The sequence below is a fragment of the Xylona heveae genome (genome assembly GCF_001619985.1).
Source record: "Xylona heveae TC161 unplaced genomic scaffold L228scaffold_4, whole genome shotgun sequence".
Taxonomy (NCBI): Eukaryota; Fungi; Ascomycota; class Xylonomycetes; order Xylonales; family Xylonaceae; genus Xylona; species Xylona heveae.
In genome coordinates, this window is record NW_017264196.1 from 949,699 (window position 1) to 969,774 (window position 20,076).

The window sequence follows — 20,076 nt, forward strand, 5'->3', positions numbered from 1 at the left end:
GCTTGTGGGGAATACCAATAGACAATGCGACTGATCGATGGCCTGGGGAACAAGATAGCCGTCCAGGTGTGGCGTCCAGATTACTATAGGGAGATTTTGTCGCCTATTGGACGTGGCTCAGTCGCTCTGGTTCTGCCAAATTTGGTTAATTTGCGACTACGACGAGCCGGGCCAGGTCCGCCATCCTTTCTTATTTCGCTCATGAGGCTTTACTGCGGTACGTCTAGCCCCCGTCTTCACCCCTAACCAAAACTTTTCCCCGGGCCATGTCAGGATATCTCCCCTATCTCCCCTATCTCACTATCAACAATCGATCCCGTCGCGGCGCCTTATCTTCGCCTGAACCCCTCAGAAAAAAAGTGACTGGGCTGAGCTGAGCTGAGCTGAGCTCTAAGCGGGTAGACGGAAATGAGCGATGCAACAATGAGAGTAATAATGTACTCTAGTTATTGCAATTGGGGCATCTGTTGCCGCGATGGCCGCAGTGTAAGAAGTCTCGGTACGGAGTAGAAGAATTCTCATCATTGGCATGCACGGTCATGAATGATTTGGCGGGGGATCAGATCAGCATAACAACCGCCCTTGCTTCATCTAATAAAACAAGCTGGATTTGAAGCGCGAAGAGGAGCCTCGGCCGAGCATTTGAGGTAGGGGAGCAAGGATGCAGACCGAAGAAAACGGAAAAAATTCATGACTAAGATACCTTAGGTATGATATGGACGTCTTCCGTAGTACTTTCATTCACTTACCACGTAGAAGGCGAGACAAGAATAGGGGGTTAAAGGGGCCAGAGGCTCCGACCTCCGCCGTAGCAAAACGAAGAGAAACAAGTTCTTATCGATCACGTTTTCCACGTCTCTTTCCCCCGGCTCGGATGCTCGACACTCGGGTTTGATATTCCGCCGTACCCTCCACCAAATAAAAGCCTCCCAAAAAAGTAAGGATTGCGAAAACGTGTCTGTAAAAGGATAATAAGTGTGGCAATGGGCAAATGTAAATGAGAGGAAATCAATCAACTCTCCCAACCAGTCCAAATTCATAACTAGAACAAGTACATCGTCTCAAGCGGGGGTTGTGCAAATACTCAATACCTACCTACCTAGGAATTCACCGAAAAGAGATTGCACGACACTTTCGCGGGGCCTGTTTACCATCAATCGAACAGCTTGGCTTCTTCCTCGTTCCTTGTTTGGGAGGTCATTTTGGCCAAGTTACCTTAGTCAGATAGTTGGGGGATCGCCCGGCCTATGATAAGCAGCACGGGCAAATCATTAGCTGTCTCTAGATGCATGGGCAGTGCCAAATTAGGTACTTGAAGGAGCCGTCATCAGGTACAGTATCAGGGAAGAATTGTATAACTAATGATAACTAAAGGTATGGCTCGGCCAGGGCAGGCCAGGCACGAGATGGGAACCAGGGAAGGCGCATTAGTTGTTGAGCAGGGAAGTCCATGATACTCTCAATACTGTGGGTCGGGCTCAGCACTCGCATGTACCCGTTACTCTACTGTAGTATCAACGCTCTGAGATAGAAAATCTGATCAAATTGCACAGTACAAGTACTTATAGGTATTCTATGCATTCCCCTTTGTGCGTCATAAGCCTTTGCTGCGCCCATCATGTGTTGAAACTCTCTGCCAGATAAGTTACTCTTGCTCTGGGAAACCTTTAAGAGCGCGCCATTGTTGATTTGGGCGTGCAGTTTCTGCGCGTCAATTTGGGAGGCCCGTGTCTTGGACGATACGCTATGGTACAGTTAAAAAAAGAAGTTGTCATATGCAATGGCGCCCCCTTAAACGCCGTGAACCCCCTTCGGCTCATGCCCCCAATTGATTGTTCCGTGAAGTAATCTTAGTTAAATGTACTGGTACCACATTTTTCTCCAGGTGCCACTTACTCCGTACCTTGGCTGCCTAGAGTACCTGCCTACCTTGACCACACTATGATCACCGAGTGGTCTTACCTATCCAGTTATTCTATCCCTTTCCAACCCCCCAATAATCCTTCACTATTTGTTAGCAGAGTGCTACATCTTTTCTTGCTAACAACATTATACCAATATTCGTCCTACCTTAATCTTTCCTTAACTTACCCGAGTCAGCTCAACCCCCATCCTCGATCCATCCCGCGCTTTGTCACTATCCTTATCGTTCCCCTTCCATTGTTGATCAGACTAATTCCCGATCGATCGCGCTTTCCTTCGTTCTCACGACCCTTTTTTTCACTTCCGTTTTTCTCTTGAGCCCCAAGTCTGTTCGACGGAAGTTCACTCTTTTACTATCGATTATCTCTCCGCCGTTCTGTCACTCTCTTGCACCCAACGTTAACGAAATCTCCAAATTCCTCTCCAAATTCATCGGTGTCCGACAAACTCAACACTCACTCGGCTTACTTGACAAGTTCTACGCCCTCAATCATTCTACTTCCTAATACCTACTATTACGCCTTCTTCTCCGCAGAGAATAATAATCGCTCCAATCAAGCTGCAACGGCTACCAGACGAATCCTCGAGTGTTGTGCTTGGCCCGAAAAATTTCACGGCCAAGACGCATCAACCACGAAAGAACGGGTTGAGAACGCGACAAGAATTCCTCAGATTAGGTCGAGAACGCTTTTGAAGCGTTCCGCCTTCATCCGTCGTAATCACGGCTTCAACTCTGGCTCCGCTGATTTATCGGGCACCGCCCATTGAGACACTCCGCCCGCCGTCAGCCCAGCGGGTGCGAGAGCTTCCAGCTTTGACGACCACGACGAACACAAGTCCCTTAGTGGAAGAAAAGACGACATTGCCACTGCCACCGATCGGACACGATATTTCACGACCTTCGTCGACATCGACGCAGTCCTCAACGGCTCTTTCGCAGCAGCATTATCAAAATAATAACAGCGGCGCGTTACCGTCGCTGCCAGGGTTGTCCACGCTGGCTTCGATCGCGTCGGCCCCGTCTCCCCAATTAAGGTGCGTTTGGTTCCGAGCAGCCTCTTAGGTTTAGCGTTTAGGATCGTCCGGACACCCACACAACCCACCAACCCTTTCCTTTTTCCCTTTTCCCTTTTCTCCCTCCCTTCCGTTTTCCCCCCCAAAATAATCGCCAGATGAGGAAGGGGGGTGGTCACCCTCTGCCAATCTACTCTACCGAGCCAACGCAGTATCGCTCCTTATCAGCTTTCCCCCAAATGCACCTGCACAAAAAAACCTTGAATCGCTGCACCATTCTAACTGCCGTTTATCTCACGCATTAGGGCGTTCAATGTGGGCCACAACATGACTTACGCTACGTCTTCTCCCGCTGCGACCGCTGCTCAGGGCAATACTCCGGTGAGTTTTCGGATTTCGCCGCTCGCTCGCGTCGTGCATATCCCTCCGTCTGATTTCTCCCCTTCTTTCCCCCCCAAAAATGCCCTTATCGCATCCTCCCGCAATCGCCATGTCGTCGACAGATGCTAATCACCACCGCGATCACTTACAGCCTATCTGCCAAAATTGCACGACGTCGACGACGCCGTTATGGAGGAGAGATGAAATGGGCTCCGTGCTGTGCAACGCCTGTGGCTTGTTCCTCAAGTTGCATGGCCGTCCGCGACCGATAAGCCTCAAGACCGATGTGATAAAGAGTCGAAATCGGGTCAAGAGTTCGGGTCAAAATCCCAAGAAGAAGGTTTGCGCTCTTGTCTTCTGTTCTCTCTCTTTTGACACGTTATAACTAATACGGTTCTCTTTGTTGCAGTCTCTTTTTGAATCCAATGGCCTTGCTGCCGCTCGGTCAGACGCTGGCACTCCGCCCAATAATCTCAGCGGCCACCGACGCACGTCACAAAAAGCCTCTTCGGGTGCCTCTGATCGATCCAACTCGCCCATTTCACGCACCGCCACGCCATACCACAACCCAAACATTGCTCCGCAGAGCATGTTTGATGGGGTGACGCTGGCTGAGCACAATTTCCACCCGTCGCCGTCGCTGCCGTCGTTGAACCTGAGGCAACCGTCCCCTGGTGCCGGCGCATCCTTTGGTGAACGACATCTTGAGCCGCCGCAGTCGTATGAGTCGTTGCTGGCGACAAACACGTCGCTCAAGACTCGTGTCAGCGAACTCGAAGTGATCAACGATCTCTTCCGGGGCCGCGTCGCCGAGCTGGAGCAAAGCGAAGCGACTGCGCGACGAGGAGAGATGATGCGACGAGAGTCGGAGACCCATCTCAGGCATATGCTGGATGAGTCGCAAGTCCGAGAGGGTGACTTGAAACGGCGACTTGACGAGCTGGAGGCGGAAGTCATGGACTTGCGTTCCTCTGGCCCTAGAACCAAGAAGATGCGTGTCTCGGACATTGTGGATGATGAAAATACTCCCATCGCCACCACCACTCCTCCTCCTTCAGCGTCGTAAAACTTGAGTTTTCAAAGTCCCACAGGCGCCAGCCTTGTGTTGCGATGGTTTTGCTTTATTGTGATACCAGTCTAATGAATTGTGTTATTTTTCCTTCTCTCTCTCTCTCTCTCCGGACGGTCCTTGCTTTTGGGGTTTGTTCCTTTTTTATTTCTTTTTTTCTCTTTTTTACTCTAAATGGCCTGACGCGCTGGTTCAGCGAGTGTATTCAGAAAAACAGATGGTCATTTTCGGCAGCTTCTGTTCTGGCCACAAAATATTTTGCGCTTAAAAAGGCCGTACCGTTATCACGGCGCAGTTTTCTTATCTCTCCGCCCATCCCCCACAATCATACACATTTCATACACACTTTATACACATTCCTTCGTCTCCCCGTCCCTCTCATACACAAACACACACTCACTCTCTCTACTCTAAACATTTCTTTGTACGACTAGTCACCTCTTATCTTTTTTTCCCCTTTACCCTTTGCTCGTCGCATGGATTGGACCAAGGATATCTTTTTCTCAGCACAAATGGAATCACCACTTCGTTCTTTTTCGATTCTTTCTTTTCTCTTCTCCCTCCCCCCGTTCTCCTCTACAGGAGATTTTTTTTCTATCCACGTCTTGTAATTGGCGCCAAAAAGTTTTCCTTTTTCTGATTTTCTTTTCCTCTTCTGTTTGTTTAAAACTCTTTTCGTCTCTGTTCGTTTAAAACACTTTTCCCCCTTTCTTATCTTGCTTCCTTCCGTGTTCAATGCTACAAAAATCTTGAATATCAAAACACAAATTATTAATTGTCCTATCTTTCTTCTTCGATTCGATTCGATTCTAGTACCGGTACAGAATAACATGTGTATGCATGTATGCGTGTGGGCGAAGGATAAAAAGGGTTTGGGTTCGCGTGGGAGTCGTGGAAGTCGTGTCGACATATGCGGAAAATATTAGTTAATTTAGAGAATATCAATTGTATTTTTAGTTTTTATTATGATTTTTTTATATCTTATCATTTTTCGTCTTTTATTCTATATTTCTTTTGAAATATAAAATCTGGAGAAAATATCTTTTCTTGTTTCTTTGGGAAGTAAAGATAAAAATGATGAAAGGGTACAGGTAGTTAGAATAGGGAAAGCCCGGAAGATAAACCTTTTATTTTACTTTTAGGTTTGATTCAAATCTCAACGTTTTAACCAGTCTTTAGTGTTCAAACTTCACTGTTCTTATGATTCGGTCGTTTACTTTTATTGATTGTCTTGACTCTTGTCCTGGTTGCAGTCTACAGTCTACAATCTACAATATACAGTTTACAGTCTTGCAGTCTGCTACCTGTGAGTTAGTTCAACTTCTCGTAGTAGTCTGGTAGAAAAGTTAACTTACAGCTTTTGCTTCGTAGTGTACTTTAGTTTTCGTATCAAAGGCAGGTAAGGTAGGTAGGTAGGTACTAGGTAGTAAAGACAGCGTCACAGATATGATTGATATAAGAGATACTAGAATGGACAAGGAAGTTTGATTTATTTGTGACCTATTTCAGAAAGTGCACTAAGCAAGTAAATATAATGTGAAAATTTGTCGCTAATGACTACGCTGGACTAGACAAAACGCCAATAATCTATAACATACAGACACCTAAAAACACCGGAATAGTTGGTTCCTACTGCCTAGATCTTGTCGTACGATGCACAAACTACAACTACTGGAATCCGTTCAGACCGACAGTCAAGACGTTCTCGTCTTGAAGCTCGGCGGCGCGGGACTTGAGCTCGTCGACGTCCCAGTTGGCCCAGGCCAACTTGCCCTTGAGGAAGGCGGCTTCGGGGCTAGATGCCCAGACGAGAAAGTGTGCGGGGAGAGTGACTAGTGTAATATGTTAGCAGTGTCCACTATAAGATATATGCGATGGGATGAATAGATGTTTGGGAGGTCAAAAGGGAGAAACGAGTGGAAAGGATGGAAGGAGGGAAAGAAAGAAAAAAAAAAAGACATACCATCATCCAAAAGATCTGCAGGGAAATCAATGCCAGTCTTGGCGCTCATATCCGTTTTGACAACGCCAGGATGGATACTAAGAACAGTGGCGTCTGGGGTTTCCGCCTGCAAATACTCAATGACGCGAGACACGGCAATCTTGGAGGAGCTGTAGGCCGAAAAGCCAGGGTACAGACCCCGATGGGCCGCGGCAGTGGAGACTTGGATGAAGACTGCACCCTGGGCGGCCGCGTGCTTAGCAAACGCCTGCGCAATATTCAGTGCCCCCTTGACGTTGATCTCGAACCCGAGCCACCAGTCCGCCACGTCGCTGGACTTGATCGGGCTCGGATTGGACAGGTAGCCCGCGTTGTTGATCACAATGTCAATGGGCTGCTTGGTCGCGGAGGCAAACGAGGCGAAAGCGGCCTCAACGGAGGCATGGTCCGTCACATTGACGACGTAGACGTGGACCTTGGTCGCAGTCGTGCCTTCGACAATCTTCTTGGTCTCTTCCAAGGGCGCCGATCGTCGGCCCAGCAGGGCAATGTGCGGTGCGCCTGCCTGCGCAAATGCCTTGGTGGTCTCCCGGCCGATACCTGTGCCGCCGCCGGTGATCAAGACGGTCTTGCCAGCAACGGAGAGAGCCTCCCGCGAAGGGTCAATCGAGGGGTAGCTCGTGTGGTGGTAGGTCTTGGTGAATGTGCTGGCCATATTTGTAATGTTCCGATGTGCGGTGTAGTAGTGTAGTAGTGTTGTTTGAGTGAACGGGCGTAGACTGCTTTAGTAGAGTGCTGAAGCTGTGCTGCTGATATGCGGACTTGAGATAGCCTTGAAAGGAACTCTTTTGATGATATGATTGTATAGAAAATTTGATGAGTAGAAGAATCAGATATCAACTCCAGACCTGACGCTGTTTAAATAGACAAAAAACAACAAGACAAGAGGGATCGAAGGACATGGAAGAAGGACGTGGACACCTTGTCTTTGGTGTTGTGGCTGTTGATTTCAAATCCATTTTGCTCCTTGTGTGCTTGACGTGCCTTGGTGGAGGGACAGATGGAATAACGCAATCACAATAATCAAAGCACAATACACATTGTGGAGCAGACAAGGCTTCCAAAAACAAACATTGATTGCTGACATATCGACTGCTAACATACTAGTCCTCGCATTGCGTCTCCTCCTGCGCGTCCTGAGCCCACAATTCTCCCTTGTTGCGTGTCTTTAGCTTCTAAGCGCAGGGTTTCAAATACAGTCCCCTGTAAAGGCAGTCGATTTCTAAGCAGGAGGTTGTAAATTAATCACAACCGGGGAATGGTGCAAATAAAATACCGGTGTAGTCCCAATGCGTTGCCGCACGGGCTGTCTAACTGTCCGTAGGGACCAAATGGGCTAACGCGCCAGAAAGCATTCTCTTGGATGTTGATAGTGGCTTGGACGGAGTATTGACGTGACCGAGAAGAGCGAGAGATCGAGAGATTCGGCGCCAAAGGATGATGAATCAGTATTACTCGGGACACGTCCTCGGCGGCGCTAAAAAGCTTATTTCATCTTTCACCGGCAATCAAGAGTGTCCGGAATAACCTTGGTATTGTTGTGGGCCGGCAAGGAATTAATCCAACTCGGAACCGGTAGAGTGATAAGAATGCAAACAAAGAGATGAATTGTTCGATGAGATCTGACCCTGGCTGCGGTGGACATGGATTACTCTCGGGATTGACTAGTCGTGCGATATGGTTATTACTCCGCGTGTCCCCCGTTTCTGTATGTGACCAAAGGTCCTCTGACAGCCTTGTCAGTAAGGCGTGCTTTTTCAATCATGAGCATGCCAGTAGCCTCCCAGAAAGTATTCAATAGAGAGATAAGCGATACGAGGAAATACGAGAAATCATGCATTTACTAGGTAGGCAGCAGAGTCTGGGATAAGATTATATGTTGTCATCCATAGATTTTGTGTCCGTAGACTGATGACAGCAATATTAATGGCATGTAAACGGTCCTGGCTCAGCTGCCAAATGTGGGTAGAGAGGAAGATAGATGGTTGAGAAGCAGTAAGAGAATGAAATAGTATTTTTCGTTGATAGTCTATCTTTGAAGCAAATGGTATCATATGCTTGTCCGCATGTAAAAGATCCAACATTATAGAATGTCTGACGCCCCGACGAGTCCATCAGCGGTAATTATCCAAGGTAATCTCTCCAATTAATATCCCCAGTGCCCTCATCTCCAAGACCTACTAACCCTTGACCCTCTTGCCAAGGCTGCAACGCGTCGAGGCTTACTAAATGACGCATGGTCGGCCTGCCATGTGGACAATTCCACGGCTTATCAATCTCTCCCATATGTACAAGAACGTTTTTCATCCGTTTCGCAGTCAAAGGGTGCCCGACCATAATGGACGAACGACACGCCCGCATGGCGAACATGCGTCTGACTTTGCTTGGACGAGGAATGTGGGAAGCAGACGAGGGTGAGTCGGCTAGGAGCGAAATGAGCTCTTCGAGGTCGCGCGTATCGAACACAACGTCACGGCTGATTGGTAAGCTTACGAGCTTACAACGCTGTCCAATGGGTTCCTCTCCGCTTGCATCTACCTCGACGATGAAACCGTTCTTCTCCAGTACGTGCGTGTTTTCTAAGAGTATTTCCTCTTCCACTGCAGTCAAATTGAGCGCGCGTGGCTTTACCAGGCGCTGGTTCTGTACCACCGTCTCTGCCTGAAGACGTTCAAAGTTATACTTTTCATCTGACGCATGTTGATCAATGATGAAGAGCTCATCCTGTGCCTTGCTGTCACCTTGCTCATTGCAAGAAACAGAGTAGGGCCGTGCTGCCAAGATGAACCCAAGATTGAACTGCCCGACCACCCGCATCTGGGCAAAATCTTCCTTGGAAATGGTAAGAGATAATCGTTCCTCGACAGATTCTGCAGATTCACGGTCTACCTGAGCACCACTCTTCGCCATGTACCCTTGACGCCGTTCGTCAATAGCTTCTAGAGATTCACGGAAAGCGCTGATATGGTGCTCCATTTTGCCAATTGACCAATCAACGCGTTGGAGGAGTTGCGTAGTTGAATCCTTTCTGCGGCTGTTTCTTAGGAGATGATTCGCCCGTTTTATATTGTCCTCCGTGGGTCTCGCTGCTACCTGTGCAGCATCTTCTGCTTCACGTATTAAAGCTTGCACCCGTGCTTGCTCTTGAGCTTTGGCCTCTTCTTCATCAACATAGTCTGAATCAGAGTCCAGTGCTTCCGGGACTTCTTCTGCATCTCCAGCATCTCCATCAATCATATTTTCATCAGGTACCTCTGCATCTGAGGTGTATCCTTGGCCCTTGGAATCTTTGTTCTTGCTGTCTGAGGCTATGCTTTCTTGAGGGCCCTCTTCGTTTTCACTATTCTCCGCGCTGCTGCTGCTGCTGCTGCTGCTGCTGCTGCTGCCGCCGCTTCTTTCTGCATCGCTACTGAGCTCCTGTCGAGTATCAGAAGCAGCAAATGCTTGCAGATTTTTTGCAAAGCTACTTCCACGAGGCGGAGTGTTCTTGGAATTTTTCAATCTTGAGTCGTGGGGAGCTTCGACGGCTGGAGTTCTTCTAGCAGATGTTCCAATGGGGGACGTGGTCGTTTTAGAGCCAATTGTTATGGTAGCCATTTCAGGCTTCATGCGCTTAGGCCGCATTCGATCGAAAGCATTCTCTATAATTCCAGGTCGAGGGCGTGGTGGTGGGGTCAGAGCGGGAATTGGGTCCTCAGACGGAACAGCAGTGGATGGAACAGAGTCCCGCATGTCGTCTTGGTCGGCCATCCGCTTGTTGAAATCCGATATTCGTTTGGAAACTGTACCCGAGGGACCAGTTGTCTCTTCACTGAATTGTTCAATTTGCGAATCTCGTTCGGTTGCCTTGTCTGGATTCCTTTCAAGAACTGGCTTGATTCCGGGGGCGTCTTTTGCAAAGCGTTGGCTTAAAGACTGTGATAGGGTTTCAGAAAAAGGACCAATTGAATGGCCATTATTCTCCGCATTCGCTGCCTTGGCTTTCATTGCCGGGGCATCTCCGTGGATTGGGCTGTCTAATGTTACTGAGTCGTGCTTTGCATTATCCGTTATATTCTCCCTTTGATCCAACGTCATCGTCTCATCGCTATCGGCAAAATCAGATCCAGGTGTGGCATTTCTTCGTGCTGGAAGTTCTTTTCGTAAAGGACCCTTTGGTAGAATGGGCTGAGACTGCGGCACTGTCTGGTCTGTAGATTCAAAAAGCTGTGTGAGCGATTCCTGTTCTGGTCAGCAACAGGAGGTCAAAAGTTCAATGGCGCAGCGCAAACCTTGAGCGTCTCAAGCAGTGCATTCTGATCATGCAAAAGTATGGTGCGTTTATCAGGAGAAACATTGACGTCATATGCACCTAAGACGTAGAGCATTAGACATTTCAAATCAGTATTCAGATATTGTAGAACATACTTGTGTCCATTCGAAAGTCGGCAAAAACAAAGGGCGATTGCGTGACGTTAAAGGTTTTGTAGACCTCATTGAAGACTTTAGCTATCTGGGGAAGTCCACACGGCCTCGAATTGACGAAAAACATTTGACGGTCTGGTGTTTGGCGTCCCTCGCCGAAGACTGGCCTTGATACGTGTCCTGAAACTAGAACTTCTTCAATCCTTTCGAAGAGTTAATACCATGAATATTGAGTGCAGATACGAGATTCCTACCGTTTCCCCTTTCTGGCTGTCCATTTCTGGCTGGGTCTATTTGTCGGTTGCATTTCCAATGTTAAATTCAAAGGAACGAGCGCAGTCAGGGTCTTTGCACCAAACACGTTCGCAATATTTTCCCTAGTGGACGGGTTTGACTTTGTTGAGAAAACAATCGCTTTTCGCCTGATATATATTAACAGCTGCAATTATCGAATTATTGAACAGTGGAACCTTACCCCTTTGCCATTTGGTTACTGACAGTAAATTTGACATTGACACTGATACATGCATATGCATGTAGTAGCCCCAGAACCTTCCCATATTCACGTTTGATCGTCTTTTCCAGTTCTCGTCTTCTAACTGGTAAATTATGGAACAGGTTCCCGACGACCACTAATGTGCCCTTTTGACCGGCCACGATGCTTGTATGTTTGAGTTTGCCAGAAACTTCAAAGTCAAGTCTGCTCGCTTTTGGGGCATCTTGCGCTCGTGCGGTTATGACATGAAATTCGGAGAGAGCGCAAAGCGAGGAAAGCGCTTCACCTCGAAAGCCGAATGTCTGAAGTGTTTCGAGATCATCGTAGGTTGAAAGCTTTGACGTGTGATGCTTCAATGCTATGATTAAGCCAAGTTAGAGCGGTGTTTCTGAATGTGCAAAAAAAAAAAAGTCGTACCAACTGTCTCAAAATTCTCCGGCGCAATGCCTTGTCCGTTGTCTTGCACCTCGATTGACTCCAAGCCATTATTTTTGAAGCGCACCTCTGTACATAATGGAAAATCTATTAGCCATAAGTCTCAGTACAAAAGACTACAGACGCACCGATAGACGTGGCACCAGCGTCCAGGCTGTTCTCGACCAGTTCTTTCACGACGGAACACAGGTCAACAATAACTTGACCAGATTGGATTTGATGAACCTGCTAGAGTCAGACCAGCTTGTTTCTCTCAAGTATTTATTCAGCATGATAATAATGCCCTACCGATCGACCTTCAATGGCCTTGATTGTGGCCATTTCAACCCATGTCTTTGACAAAGTCGCGTAATGATTTAGGATGACGCGCTGTCGCCGCAATATTTAATTCGGCCCCGCGTCGCGCTTTTAGCTCCCGGCGGTGTAGGACGGGACGAATCGAGCCACCACTGCTGCAATCTTGTTCAAAGCTTCTACTTGGCCAAGCACCAATCTCCTAGGCCTGAAATGATTGCTATCATATATTTTTACTAAGCATGCGCATGTCAAATCTATTAAATTATTCCCGGATCCACCCCTCATCTTAATAGAAGTGGGTGAGCGGGATGTCGCAGCGTGCTCCTGCTATAGCGTCAATGCTTTGAGAAATATGGTGCCAGCAATCACCAAATCGTATTAAGTGAGAAGATAAATTAGTATTTATAAGTACAAAAAACATATTTGTCCACTCCTAGGCCATTAACATAAAAAATTCCCATCAGTAAATGAACTTCATGTCAGTAGAAGACAATCATTTAAAAAACAAAGATGAAGAAAGGCATTATGGGCTTCTCTGCAGACTTTTAATAGTCAAACCGATTGGGCAGAATAACAGGTGCAAGCAAAGACCACGCGTAGATAGCATAGCATACCCATGCGCTGACAATCTTTGTCCAGCTGGCCCAGTACGTTCTGCCGACTGGCTGGAAATCACCAGAAGTTGTGCTATCCTCTTTGAGATTCATGGTCAAAAGAGTTGCAACCCAGGCTGTTGCCAGCATAAAGATGAGATGGAAAAGAGAATAATTGTACTGAGTGCCTCCTCTCTCGTCATCCTTTGCCGGGCGCTCATCATCAGATTCATCGTCACTCTCGTCAAGAGCGCTTGCGGGTAGACTGCCCTGTGCAACAGCAGCACGAAGAGCTTCGGCACGCATTTCCCGACGATTGTTCGGCTGGTCCGTGAGGCCATGTTCAACTTCATTATGGAGCTGAGAATAATTGCCATTGCCTTTGCTGCCCAGGACGAGGCCCTGAGTAGCAGCTCTCGTTGTACTGTAAGCGACGGTAAGCATTGTAACAATGGCACCGATTACGATCGACGCGGTTCGGGTACCGCGAGCACGGACTAGAGGATTGCAGTGTTTATCATCCGGTTCCATTGAGACGGCAGACATGGTCAGGTAGGTGCAGTAAATTGCGACCATGGCTGACTGGGCAAGGCCAGCTCTGGGGTTGGAATCTTGTACTGCCGGATGAACAGAAATGGAAGAGATGATGAGAAGTAGAAGCAAGTTGACCTAGAGTGTGTTAGAAAATCAGAATTTTGCAGAACGGAATGCATTGACAATACCGTAATGGCGGCTTGGTTCATTGAACAGCCTCCACGCGCAAAGAAGATATACATGACAATAGTCATGGCAATGGAGCAGATGTACATGCTCAGCGTCGATCCGATGAGGAAAAACCTCCAGACGCGAGAATCATGAAACTCGATCTTTTCAAGGCAATATTCCGCCCACGAATGCGCAAGGTCGACGAGGAGAATCAGCCCGATCAGAAGGAAGACGATTGCTCCGATGTACGCGACATAATTTCCCCAAGTTATGAAAAAGGCGTCCGGGATCAAAAAGGTGAGTACAATTATTCCAATCCACGCGATGATTTTCGGCCCCCAAAAGCCATTCTGGATAGCGGCGCGGCCGTCCTTGGAAGACTTCACGCCAAGCAACATGAGGGCAAGAAGAGCGTGGAAAGCACCCAAACCAAAATTGATCCGATGCACGGCGACAAAACCATAGCAATCATGGCCGACACATGTCAGTCTCATGTAGTCGAGAGTAAGATGCTCCAGCTTCTTTATGGCCCAATCGGTGAGCATGATCCATGAGACTATGGAGTTGACGAGCAGAATGAGCGCGTAGGCAATGCGAGTGGCCATACTACAAGTCCAGCAGTTAGCTTAGCCTTCCAAAAAAGCCTTTCTGAGAGAGATTAATATTAACCTTCCCTGGCATTTCCCACATGCGCTACAGACGGCGGAACATGTTGCAGCTCCACAACAAGATGCGGCAAACGTCCCGAGCTAGAACTTGGTCAGAAAACGATAAAGAGTGCACCGCTTCAAAGGATGGACTTACCGTGCTAAGGCTCGGGACTGCAAGAAGAGGAATAGATAGAAGTGCACCCATTATGGGTACTAGAGAGATGTTGTTACAGTTTTCAAATGGTGGTAGCAATGAGCTGCCTGTGACGATGGAAGAGGAATTCGCCTCCAATCCAAATATGCAAGCGCTCTCATGTCATCGACACATCTGGAGATGGCGGAGAGGAAGCCTAAGTACTATACTGTAAACGGATAATTAAGCGAACCAACCGCTTCTGATGCCCGATTTCCAAACAATTACGGTTAGATCCGAGTCTTCGCGGCCACCTTACCAAAAATGGATATGACGCACTGATAAACTCCCCTTGATAAAAAGCTCGAGATTGCGCAACCGCAACCGGAGCACCTTTGATAAGTATCTCTACTATTATCTATACAGATATTGTGCTGCGATATGTGGTATAGAGACATGAACCCAATTACCTAACTCGCGCCCTCACTTATCGCCGCCTCGTGCAACGCATTTCTTGCTCCGAAACTGGAATTGATATGCTTTTACCCCTTCAGTCATCAACTGCTTGTGAGGCAATTGCACCCACTTCATGCCCCAATCCTTGACATTTCTTGAGAGTTGTATAATCAATGGTTCTTACGTTTTATTTCAAACGTGAAGATCATCTCCACCAAAAACCGGAGCAGTAATCGGGTCAACCATCCACCGCCATTTGGCGCAATTGAATCGGCCCACGGCTTGATAGAAAGCCGACTTGCGTCGAACAATCTCGTATTGGGCCATTGCTCTCTTGTCCGCTCTCAAGATGTCAAATACCAGCTTCCCTGATGCGTCGGATTCGACACATCGAACAACTCGTATAGTATCAGTCATAGCAGCCACAGCCGTCGCGTTGGCATGTGGCACGAATGTTTGTGGCCTTTTGTGACATTACCTTTTACCGTTCTTGCTGAAACTAGACCCAGTATGTATATTCGGCATGGGCGCCGCAATTTGCGGAGAGAATGAAGCTCTCATCGACACAAAGCAATCTGATTGTGAGCATACCCCTCAGTGGAGAGGCAAGCGAACCGGTTTGCTAAACTTATGCAGGGCTCTGCGGGAAATCTTGGCATGTATGGCTTCGGTATCCCAGTGGGATTATTGGTAGATAGAAAGGGTCCTCGCCCGGGTGTGATTTTGGGCTCACTTCTTCTACTCGTGGGATATCTTCCCATGCATCTTGGTTAGTCTGCTCGTGGGCTGGTATTTTGACCTAGCTAATAAGACCGCAGCTTATGATGCTGGCCCTGGCTCGATAAGCGTTGCTGCCCTATGTTTCTTCTCTCTTTTGACCGGGTGTGGAAGTTGTTCAGCGTTCTCTGGGGCGATCAAATCCTGTGAGCTCGGTTTCTTGCCGCGGAGGGAGAATTTGAATTAACAGTCTGCAGCGGCACTCAACTGGCCCCACCATCGTGGAACAGCTACGGCTTTTCCTCTTTCTGCATTTGGTCTCAGCGCAATCTTCTTTTCGACCATCTCTTCTCTGATTTTCTCCGACAATACTTCGGGCTTTCTCTTGCTCCTGTCCATTGGCACATTTGGTCTCACACTCGTTTCGGTATTCTTCCTGCGAATAGTTCCTCAGACCGGAGCGTATACTCGCATACCGGCCCACGAAAGGCGGAACTCAGACCCTCACCGTGCTCACCGGAGAAAGTCCGAACAGGGTCATTACCAGAACAATGCAGAAGAACCTGGTGCGTGCTCTCCTTTTTCCAATCACCCCAGACGTCAAAGTATTCACCTAGGAATCCATTCTGGCCCACTGCAATACTACGATCTGACATCCCTGACTGGAAATCAGACGAAATTTCTTCCCTTCTTTCTACCTCTCCTGATCCAGAACAATCTGCCACCGATTTGCCTAGAGCGAAGATTGACGAAGGTCACAACCACCATCTAGATATTCGGGGCTTGGTTCTACTCTCGAAACCCGATTTTTGGCAGCTCTTTTCCTTGCTGGGACTCCTGACAGGTGTAGGATTGATGACCATCAAGTGAGTTATGAATCAATTGCGATTTTCGATGCCGTCACTAACTTTTGAAAAATAGCAACATTGGAAGTGATGTAAGCACACGCGTGTTGTTGCTACCGTAATACTTGAGTTTACAATGAGATGCAGGCCCGAGCCCTATGGATTCATTATGACGATAGCGTGCCGCGTGAATTCATTCAAAACCGTCAGGTCGTCCACGTCTGCGTGCTTTCAGCTATGAATTTCCTTGGGCGTCTCTCAAGCGGTAAATCGCCTTCTTTCTACACTGGATCTCTCAATGAAGACTAATTCTTCCATGACAGGGATCGGTTCTGATCTGATTGTAAAGAGAATGGGTATGAGTCGTTTTTGGTGTGTTATTGCTGCGAGTACAGTATTTTGTGTCGCGCAACTTTCCGCCACGCAAATCAACAATCCGCATTCATTATTCGTGGTATCTGGTCTGACTGGATGTAAGTGTTTTGGTTGTCATCTTTTAATCGGGAAAGCAAGTTCTGACAGGAAAATGATTTAGTGGGTTACGGTTTTCTGTTTGGTGTATACCCGGCATTGGTATAGTGATCCGTACGTTACTCTGTAGAGGATGTGCTTGCTCACCAATGTTTGTAACAGGTATCGGAGAAGTTTGGCGTTCATGGTCTCTCTCAGAAGTATGTGTTCCATTGCCTTTGGAAAGAGATTAATGATGCTTCATTGGTGCTAATGTCTTTTGTTCTAGCTGGGGCTGCATGATTTTCGCTCCTGTCATCAGCGCAGAGCTATTTAACCTGATTTACGGTAAGTTTCCCTGCAAATGCTTTGGAAGAGCAATGAAGAGTAATTGTACATGAATATTCCACGATTGTCTATTTTACTTGACCGCGTCTTGCAAATGCAGATCTAACAGTGGCGACTCACAGGGGCCGTCTATGATAAGCATTCGGTTGTACTGCCCGACGGCGAGCGTCAATGCCAGGAAGGTCTCGCCTGCTACCGAGAAGCATACTGGGTTACCCTCGGCGCAAGCGTCCTCGGTCTTTGCATCTCATTCTGGTGCGTGTATCACGAGCGCGCTGAGCAAAAGAAGCTTGCCAGAAGAGAGGGGCTCGAGGCCGGTCACGAATCCTAAACTCGTCAAGTATATGTGATTTTGAGCACCTGGTTGCATTCTTTTTGGTGGCCTTAGGGAGCGTTTTTATCTTTACTATAGAAGATTGGTCACGAGAACAAGGATGCTGGATATTCTTATACCTGCGACAAGTAAGATCAGCTTGGTTATTAGCACGCCAAACTCATCGAGCGGGTAATCTATTTTCGCGTCTACACGTCTACGGGCTTTGGCATGTTTCACCCGGGCCGTTGAGCGGCCTTGATAGCGTTGCAGCTTTTATAGATTTTTCATATTTATAGATTTATTTCATATTCAAGCCAGCTGTTGGTTCGTCTTTTTGCTGCATATCTACGCTCTTTAGGGTTATAATACTATCTAGTAAGTGACTCGCTATTGTATACATAAGGCAGGATAATCGTGATCGATCATAGCACGCTGGTAACTCTATCAACTTGAATGGAAAAGGACAAGATTCAAATGACCTCTTAAGTCTAAAATCAATGCTGCACAAACAGGGAACCGGAAACTCATGGAAATCATCCAGCATTGGGAACATAAAAGGTATACAGGAAAAAAAGGTGGAAAATCTTCGGAAACACAGATGTAAGCTCTCGCTAGAAGTCATAACTGACTCTAAGATACGGGGACCTTCCCATATTTGCCCTCCCAAACGTATCGTCTCGGATTTGTTTTTTACATGGGAGCAGCCTCAAAACTGAACTTTCGGTTTCTAGGTCCCGCCCAGTCCCCGCCGCGGCCTTCTTCGGCAACTTTCCCACTGACATCTCTCCTGCCGAGTCGGGAAGAAGCAGCAGCGGGCAGTACGTCGGCGCCAGAGCTGCTCACGACTCTGGCATTGCCCTCATGGGCTAATTGCGAGGAAGGCTTTGTTCCTGCATTGAGATTCGGATAGTACTTGTCTTTCTTGTCCGCTGCGCTAGCTCGGTTGGCTGAAGCTGGAGTCAGGACACGGTGTGGAGGAGGGGTAGGCGAGTTCATGGACAGGGGATCAGGCACGAGGGACTCGTCAAAAGGATAACCATGTGCGGTTGCAAGGTCTCCGTGGTCCAAGGGATCCTGCGAGAGGGCGTGGTACTGGCTGTTGCCCAAGCGCTTGAGATCCTCGTCTTGGAACGCAGCGGTCAGGCCAGCGAAGAATTGGCCGTGCGGGTTTGTGTTTTCGTCGGGTTCGGGTTGAGTCTGGGAGGAGGCAAGGGTATCGATTCTTTCGTATTCGCCTTTTCGACCGGCGCGACCTTGGTGGTGGTGGGGCGGCTGCGTGTGGTCCTGCTCGTCGTCCGAGGTGTTGACTACATACCAATTGTCGTGGAGGTCCGATGGGTCCTCTGGTTGTTTTTCCGGCGATGGCGGACGGCGAGGCGAGGAGTAGCCAGAGTTGCGCTTTGCGGCGAGTCGGCTGCTGCTCCGAGTAGGTCTACTAAAGTCAGATCGGGAAGTGCGCTGCGATGGCGACTGGCGTCGGACTGGACTGGTGTTGTTGCTTGCACGCGAGCGATGCAGATCTGCCCTCGATGACCGGGCAGAGACGTTTTGTCGGTATATTTGGCTGGGCAGATCGGCGCGGGAACCGTGGGGAGACGCGGACGCGGTTCCCGGGGAAGTTGGCGAGGAGGTTTCATTGGAGTTTGTGCGGGTGTGCATGAATGGGATTGACTGATTTGTCGGCAAGAGCGGAACATCTGTTTGAGAAATAGCCTTGGAATGCCGTGGGCTAGAGCTTATTGTGCTTTGGCTGAGGCGTTTCTCAGTCATGCTTGAAGCGTTTGAGCTCTTCTTCTTGTGTCTCGAGGTCAGGTTGTCTTCGAGCGGATTCATGTCTGGCGGCAGTTTTGCTATTCTTCGGAAGACAATTGCCAGATAAAGCGCAACGAATATCGAAATGAAATGCAAACCGCAGTTGGCAATACTAAGGAGGAAAGTGGAGAAGATGATCTTGTGGTTGATGGTAGCGTCATTGAAGAATGTGCTCCACTTTCCAGGTTTGTCTGCGGTATTGTCATACTGCGTTTTGCTCATGAGCAGCAAGATGACATAAAAGGGAATCAACCCAATGTCTGTGATTAATGAAAAGACATGATATGATGCAGAAGATTGGGCAGTGCGGGCCTTGGATGGTCGCGAAAGATGGAAAATCGCATACACGAGATGCACAATCGCAACGCAAGGCTATATATCTCAAAATATCAGAATACAATTCTCATGAAATGGAGTTTACTATATATTCGGGTTGTTCAGGAACTTACGGGAACTCGAATAATCCATCCGACAGCTCCTCCGGTGTTCTTAATGACAATCACGCAGAAGAGAGCTCCAACTGCGCCTAGCAGTTGTAACATGCGCAAGAACAATTGCAACCATCTCACTTTTTGGATGGTATGCTTAGTTCCTTTGCTCAAGGGCTTGGCATTGTTATCCACAGGCAGCACCAGATAACTATCGGGATGCCTGTTGAAACTGACCAACGGGCCTTCCTGCTTGGGGCGCGGCCGTGACCGACTTGCGGCAGAAATCAAGCTGGCTTGCGATACCGCTTTAGGATTGAATGGACGTAGCGGGTCGTCATTGAAGGGGTATGTCGAAGGCGGATCGTAAAGGAATGGGGGTTCTACGCCCATAATGAGTAACTATGACGAGTCCCTCAGACTCCCGGTCAATTGCGTAGAGAGTCTCGAAATGACTTGGACGCGAATGGGAGACACGCGAGAGACACTGGAATGCAGCCAAAGTGAGGAATGGAAAGTCTGAAGAAAAAGAGGACTGGGCTGGATGAGAGAGAGGGAGAGAGGGTGTGAGAGGCCTATTCTGCGACCTCCCAATGCATAGA

The 20,076-nt window shown here is 48.1% G+C and overlaps 8 protein-coding genes across 8 annotated transcripts; 2 read left to right on the plus strand and 6 right to left on the minus strand.

Moving 5' to 3' along the window:
- The first annotated feature begins 3,062 nt into the window (after positions 1 to 3,062).
- On the plus strand, positions 3,063 to 4,601 carry L228DRAFT_115873 (putative GATA transcription factor). Its single transcript, XM_018328945.1, has 3 exons — positions 3,063 to 3,318; positions 3,470 to 3,658; positions 3,728 to 4,601. Exons 1-3 carry the CDS (start codon positions 3,265 to 3,267, stop codon positions 4,382 to 4,384), a joined length of 900 nt encoding a protein of 299 aa, XP_018188980.1. The 5' UTR covers positions 3,063 to 3,264; the 3' UTR covers positions 4,385 to 4,601.
- L228DRAFT_115871 (hypothetical protein) lies at positions 4,602 to 5,559 on the minus strand. The gene has a single exon (XM_018328944.1). The coding sequence runs from the start codon at positions 5,295 to 5,297 to the stop codon at positions 4,818 to 4,820; it is 480 nt and encodes a 159-aa protein (XP_018188981.1). The 5' UTR covers positions 5,298 to 5,559; the 3' UTR covers positions 4,602 to 4,817.
- Positions 5,560 to 6,111: 552 nt separating this feature from the next.
- On the minus strand, positions 6,112 to 7,158 carry L228DRAFT_246201 (NAD(P)-binding protein; the record flags this gene model as incomplete). Its single annotated transcript, XM_018332355.1, has 1 exon — positions 6,112 to 7,158. A coding segment is annotated over exon 1 (799 nt), but the record flags the coding sequence as incomplete, so codon positions are not given.
- A 70-nt stretch (positions 7,159 to 7,228) lies between these two features.
- Positions 7,229 to 7,747, minus strand: L228DRAFT_260255 (hypothetical protein). The gene has a single exon (XM_018334245.1). The coding sequence runs from the start codon at positions 7,489 to 7,491 to the stop codon at positions 7,339 to 7,341; it is 153 nt and encodes a 50-aa protein (XP_018188983.1). The 5' UTR covers positions 7,492 to 7,747; the 3' UTR covers positions 7,229 to 7,338.
- A 633-nt stretch (positions 7,748 to 8,380) lies between these two features.
- Positions 8,381 to 12,045, minus strand: L228DRAFT_282158 (DNA mismatch repair protein MutL; the record flags this gene model as incomplete). The annotated part of the gene is made up of 8 exons (XM_018335962.1): positions 8,381 to 10,610; positions 10,661 to 10,740; positions 10,797 to 10,996; positions 11,048 to 11,215; positions 11,269 to 11,647; positions 11,707 to 11,793; positions 11,853 to 11,949; positions 12,013 to 12,045. The coding sequence occupies 8 exons, from the start codon at positions 12,043 to 12,045 to the stop codon at positions 8,514 to 8,516; spliced, it is 3,141 nt and encodes a 1,046-aa protein (XP_018188984.1). The 3' UTR covers positions 8,381 to 8,513.
- A 333-nt stretch (positions 12,046 to 12,378) lies between these two features.
- Positions 12,379 to 14,267, minus strand: L228DRAFT_246202 (TMS membrane protein/tumor differentially expressed protein). The gene is made up of 4 exons (XM_018332356.1): positions 14,124 to 14,267; positions 13,989 to 14,068; positions 13,337 to 13,925; positions 12,379 to 13,283 (listed from the first exon to the last, which is right to left on the minus strand). The coding sequence occupies exons 1-4, from the start codon at positions 14,172 to 14,174 to the stop codon at positions 12,567 to 12,569; spliced, it is 1,437 nt and encodes a 478-aa protein (XP_018188985.1). The 5' UTR covers positions 14,175 to 14,267; the 3' UTR covers positions 12,379 to 12,566.
- Positions 14,268 to 14,660: 393 nt separating this feature from the next.
- L228DRAFT_260258 (MFS transporter) lies at positions 14,661 to 17,553 on the plus strand. The gene is made up of 13 exons (XM_018334246.1): positions 14,661 to 15,012; positions 15,068 to 15,139; positions 15,195 to 15,327; positions 15,377 to 15,481; positions 15,533 to 15,841; positions 15,949 to 16,141; positions 16,197 to 16,212; positions 16,268 to 16,385; positions 16,444 to 16,593; positions 16,656 to 16,693; positions 16,754 to 16,791; positions 16,860 to 16,918; positions 17,041 to 17,553. The coding sequence occupies exons 1-13, from the start codon at positions 14,908 to 14,910 to the stop codon at positions 17,247 to 17,249; spliced, it is 1,545 nt and encodes a 514-aa protein (XP_018188986.1). The 5' UTR covers positions 14,661 to 14,907; the 3' UTR covers positions 17,250 to 17,553.
- Positions 17,545 to 20,021, minus strand: L228DRAFT_282161 (hypothetical protein). Its single transcript, XM_018335963.1, has 2 exons — positions 19,496 to 20,021; positions 17,545 to 19,418 (listed from the first exon to the last, which is right to left on the minus strand). Exons 1-2 carry the CDS (start codon positions 19,865 to 19,867, stop codon positions 17,925 to 17,927), a joined length of 1,866 nt encoding a protein of 621 aa, XP_018188987.1. The 5' UTR covers positions 19,868 to 20,021; the 3' UTR covers positions 17,545 to 17,924.
- Between the last annotated feature and the right edge of the window lie 55 nt (positions 20,022 to 20,076).

Excerpts from the sequence above, each read along its gene's own strand:
- L228DRAFT_282161 (XM_018335963.1), bottom strand. The coding sequence starts at position 19,867 with ATGGGCGTAGAACCCCCATTCCTTTACGATCCGCCTTCGACATACCCC. Across the intron at positions 19,419-19,495 it reads GATGGATTATTCGAGTTCCC|CCTTGCGTTGCGATTGTGCA; the intron begins GTAAGTTCCTGA and ends TGAGATATATAG.
- L228DRAFT_246202 (XM_018332356.1), bottom strand. The coding sequence starts at position 14,174 with ATGGGTGCACTTCTATCTATTCCTCTTCTTGCAGTCCCGAGCCTTAGC. Across the intron at positions 13,926-13,988 it reads TGTGGGAAATGCCAGGGAAG|TATGGCCACTCGCATTGCCT; the intron begins GTTAATATTAAT and ends CTGGACTTGTAG. Across the intron at positions 13,284-13,336 it reads TGAACCAAGCCGCCATTACG|GTCAACTTGCTTCTACTTCT; the intron begins GTATTGTCAATG and ends AACACACTCTAG.
- L228DRAFT_115873 (XM_018328945.1), top strand. The coding sequence starts at position 3,265 with ATGACTTACGCTACGTCTTCTCCCGCTGCGACCGCTGCTCAGGGCAAT. Across the intron at positions 3,319-3,469 it reads CTGCTCAGGGCAATACTCCG|CCTATCTGCCAAAATTGCAC; the intron begins GTGAGTTTTCGG and ends GATCACTTACAG. Across the intron at positions 3,659-3,727 it reads GTCAAAATCCCAAGAAGAAG|TCTCTTTTTGAATCCAATGG; the intron begins GTTTGCGCTCTT and ends TCTTTGTTGCAG.
- L228DRAFT_260258 (XM_018334246.1), top strand. The coding sequence starts at position 14,908 with ATGTCAAATACCAGCTTCCCTGATGCGTCGGATTCGACACATCGAACA. Across the intron at positions 15,842-15,948 it reads GAACAATGCAGAAGAACCTG|ACGAAATTTCTTCCCTTCTT; the intron begins GTGCGTGCTCTC and ends ACTGGAAATCAG. Across the intron at positions 16,792-16,859 it reads GTTCATGGTCTCTCTCAGAA|CTGGGGCTGCATGATTTTCG; the intron begins GTATGTGTTCCA and ends CTTTTGTTCTAG.
- L228DRAFT_115871 (XM_018328944.1), bottom strand. The coding sequence starts at position 5,297 with ATGTCGACACGACTTCCACGACTCCCACGCGAACCCAAACCCTTTTTA.
- L228DRAFT_260255 (XM_018334245.1), bottom strand. The coding sequence starts at position 7,491 with ATGTTAGCAGTCGATATGTCAGCAATCAATGTTTGTTTTTGGAAGCCT.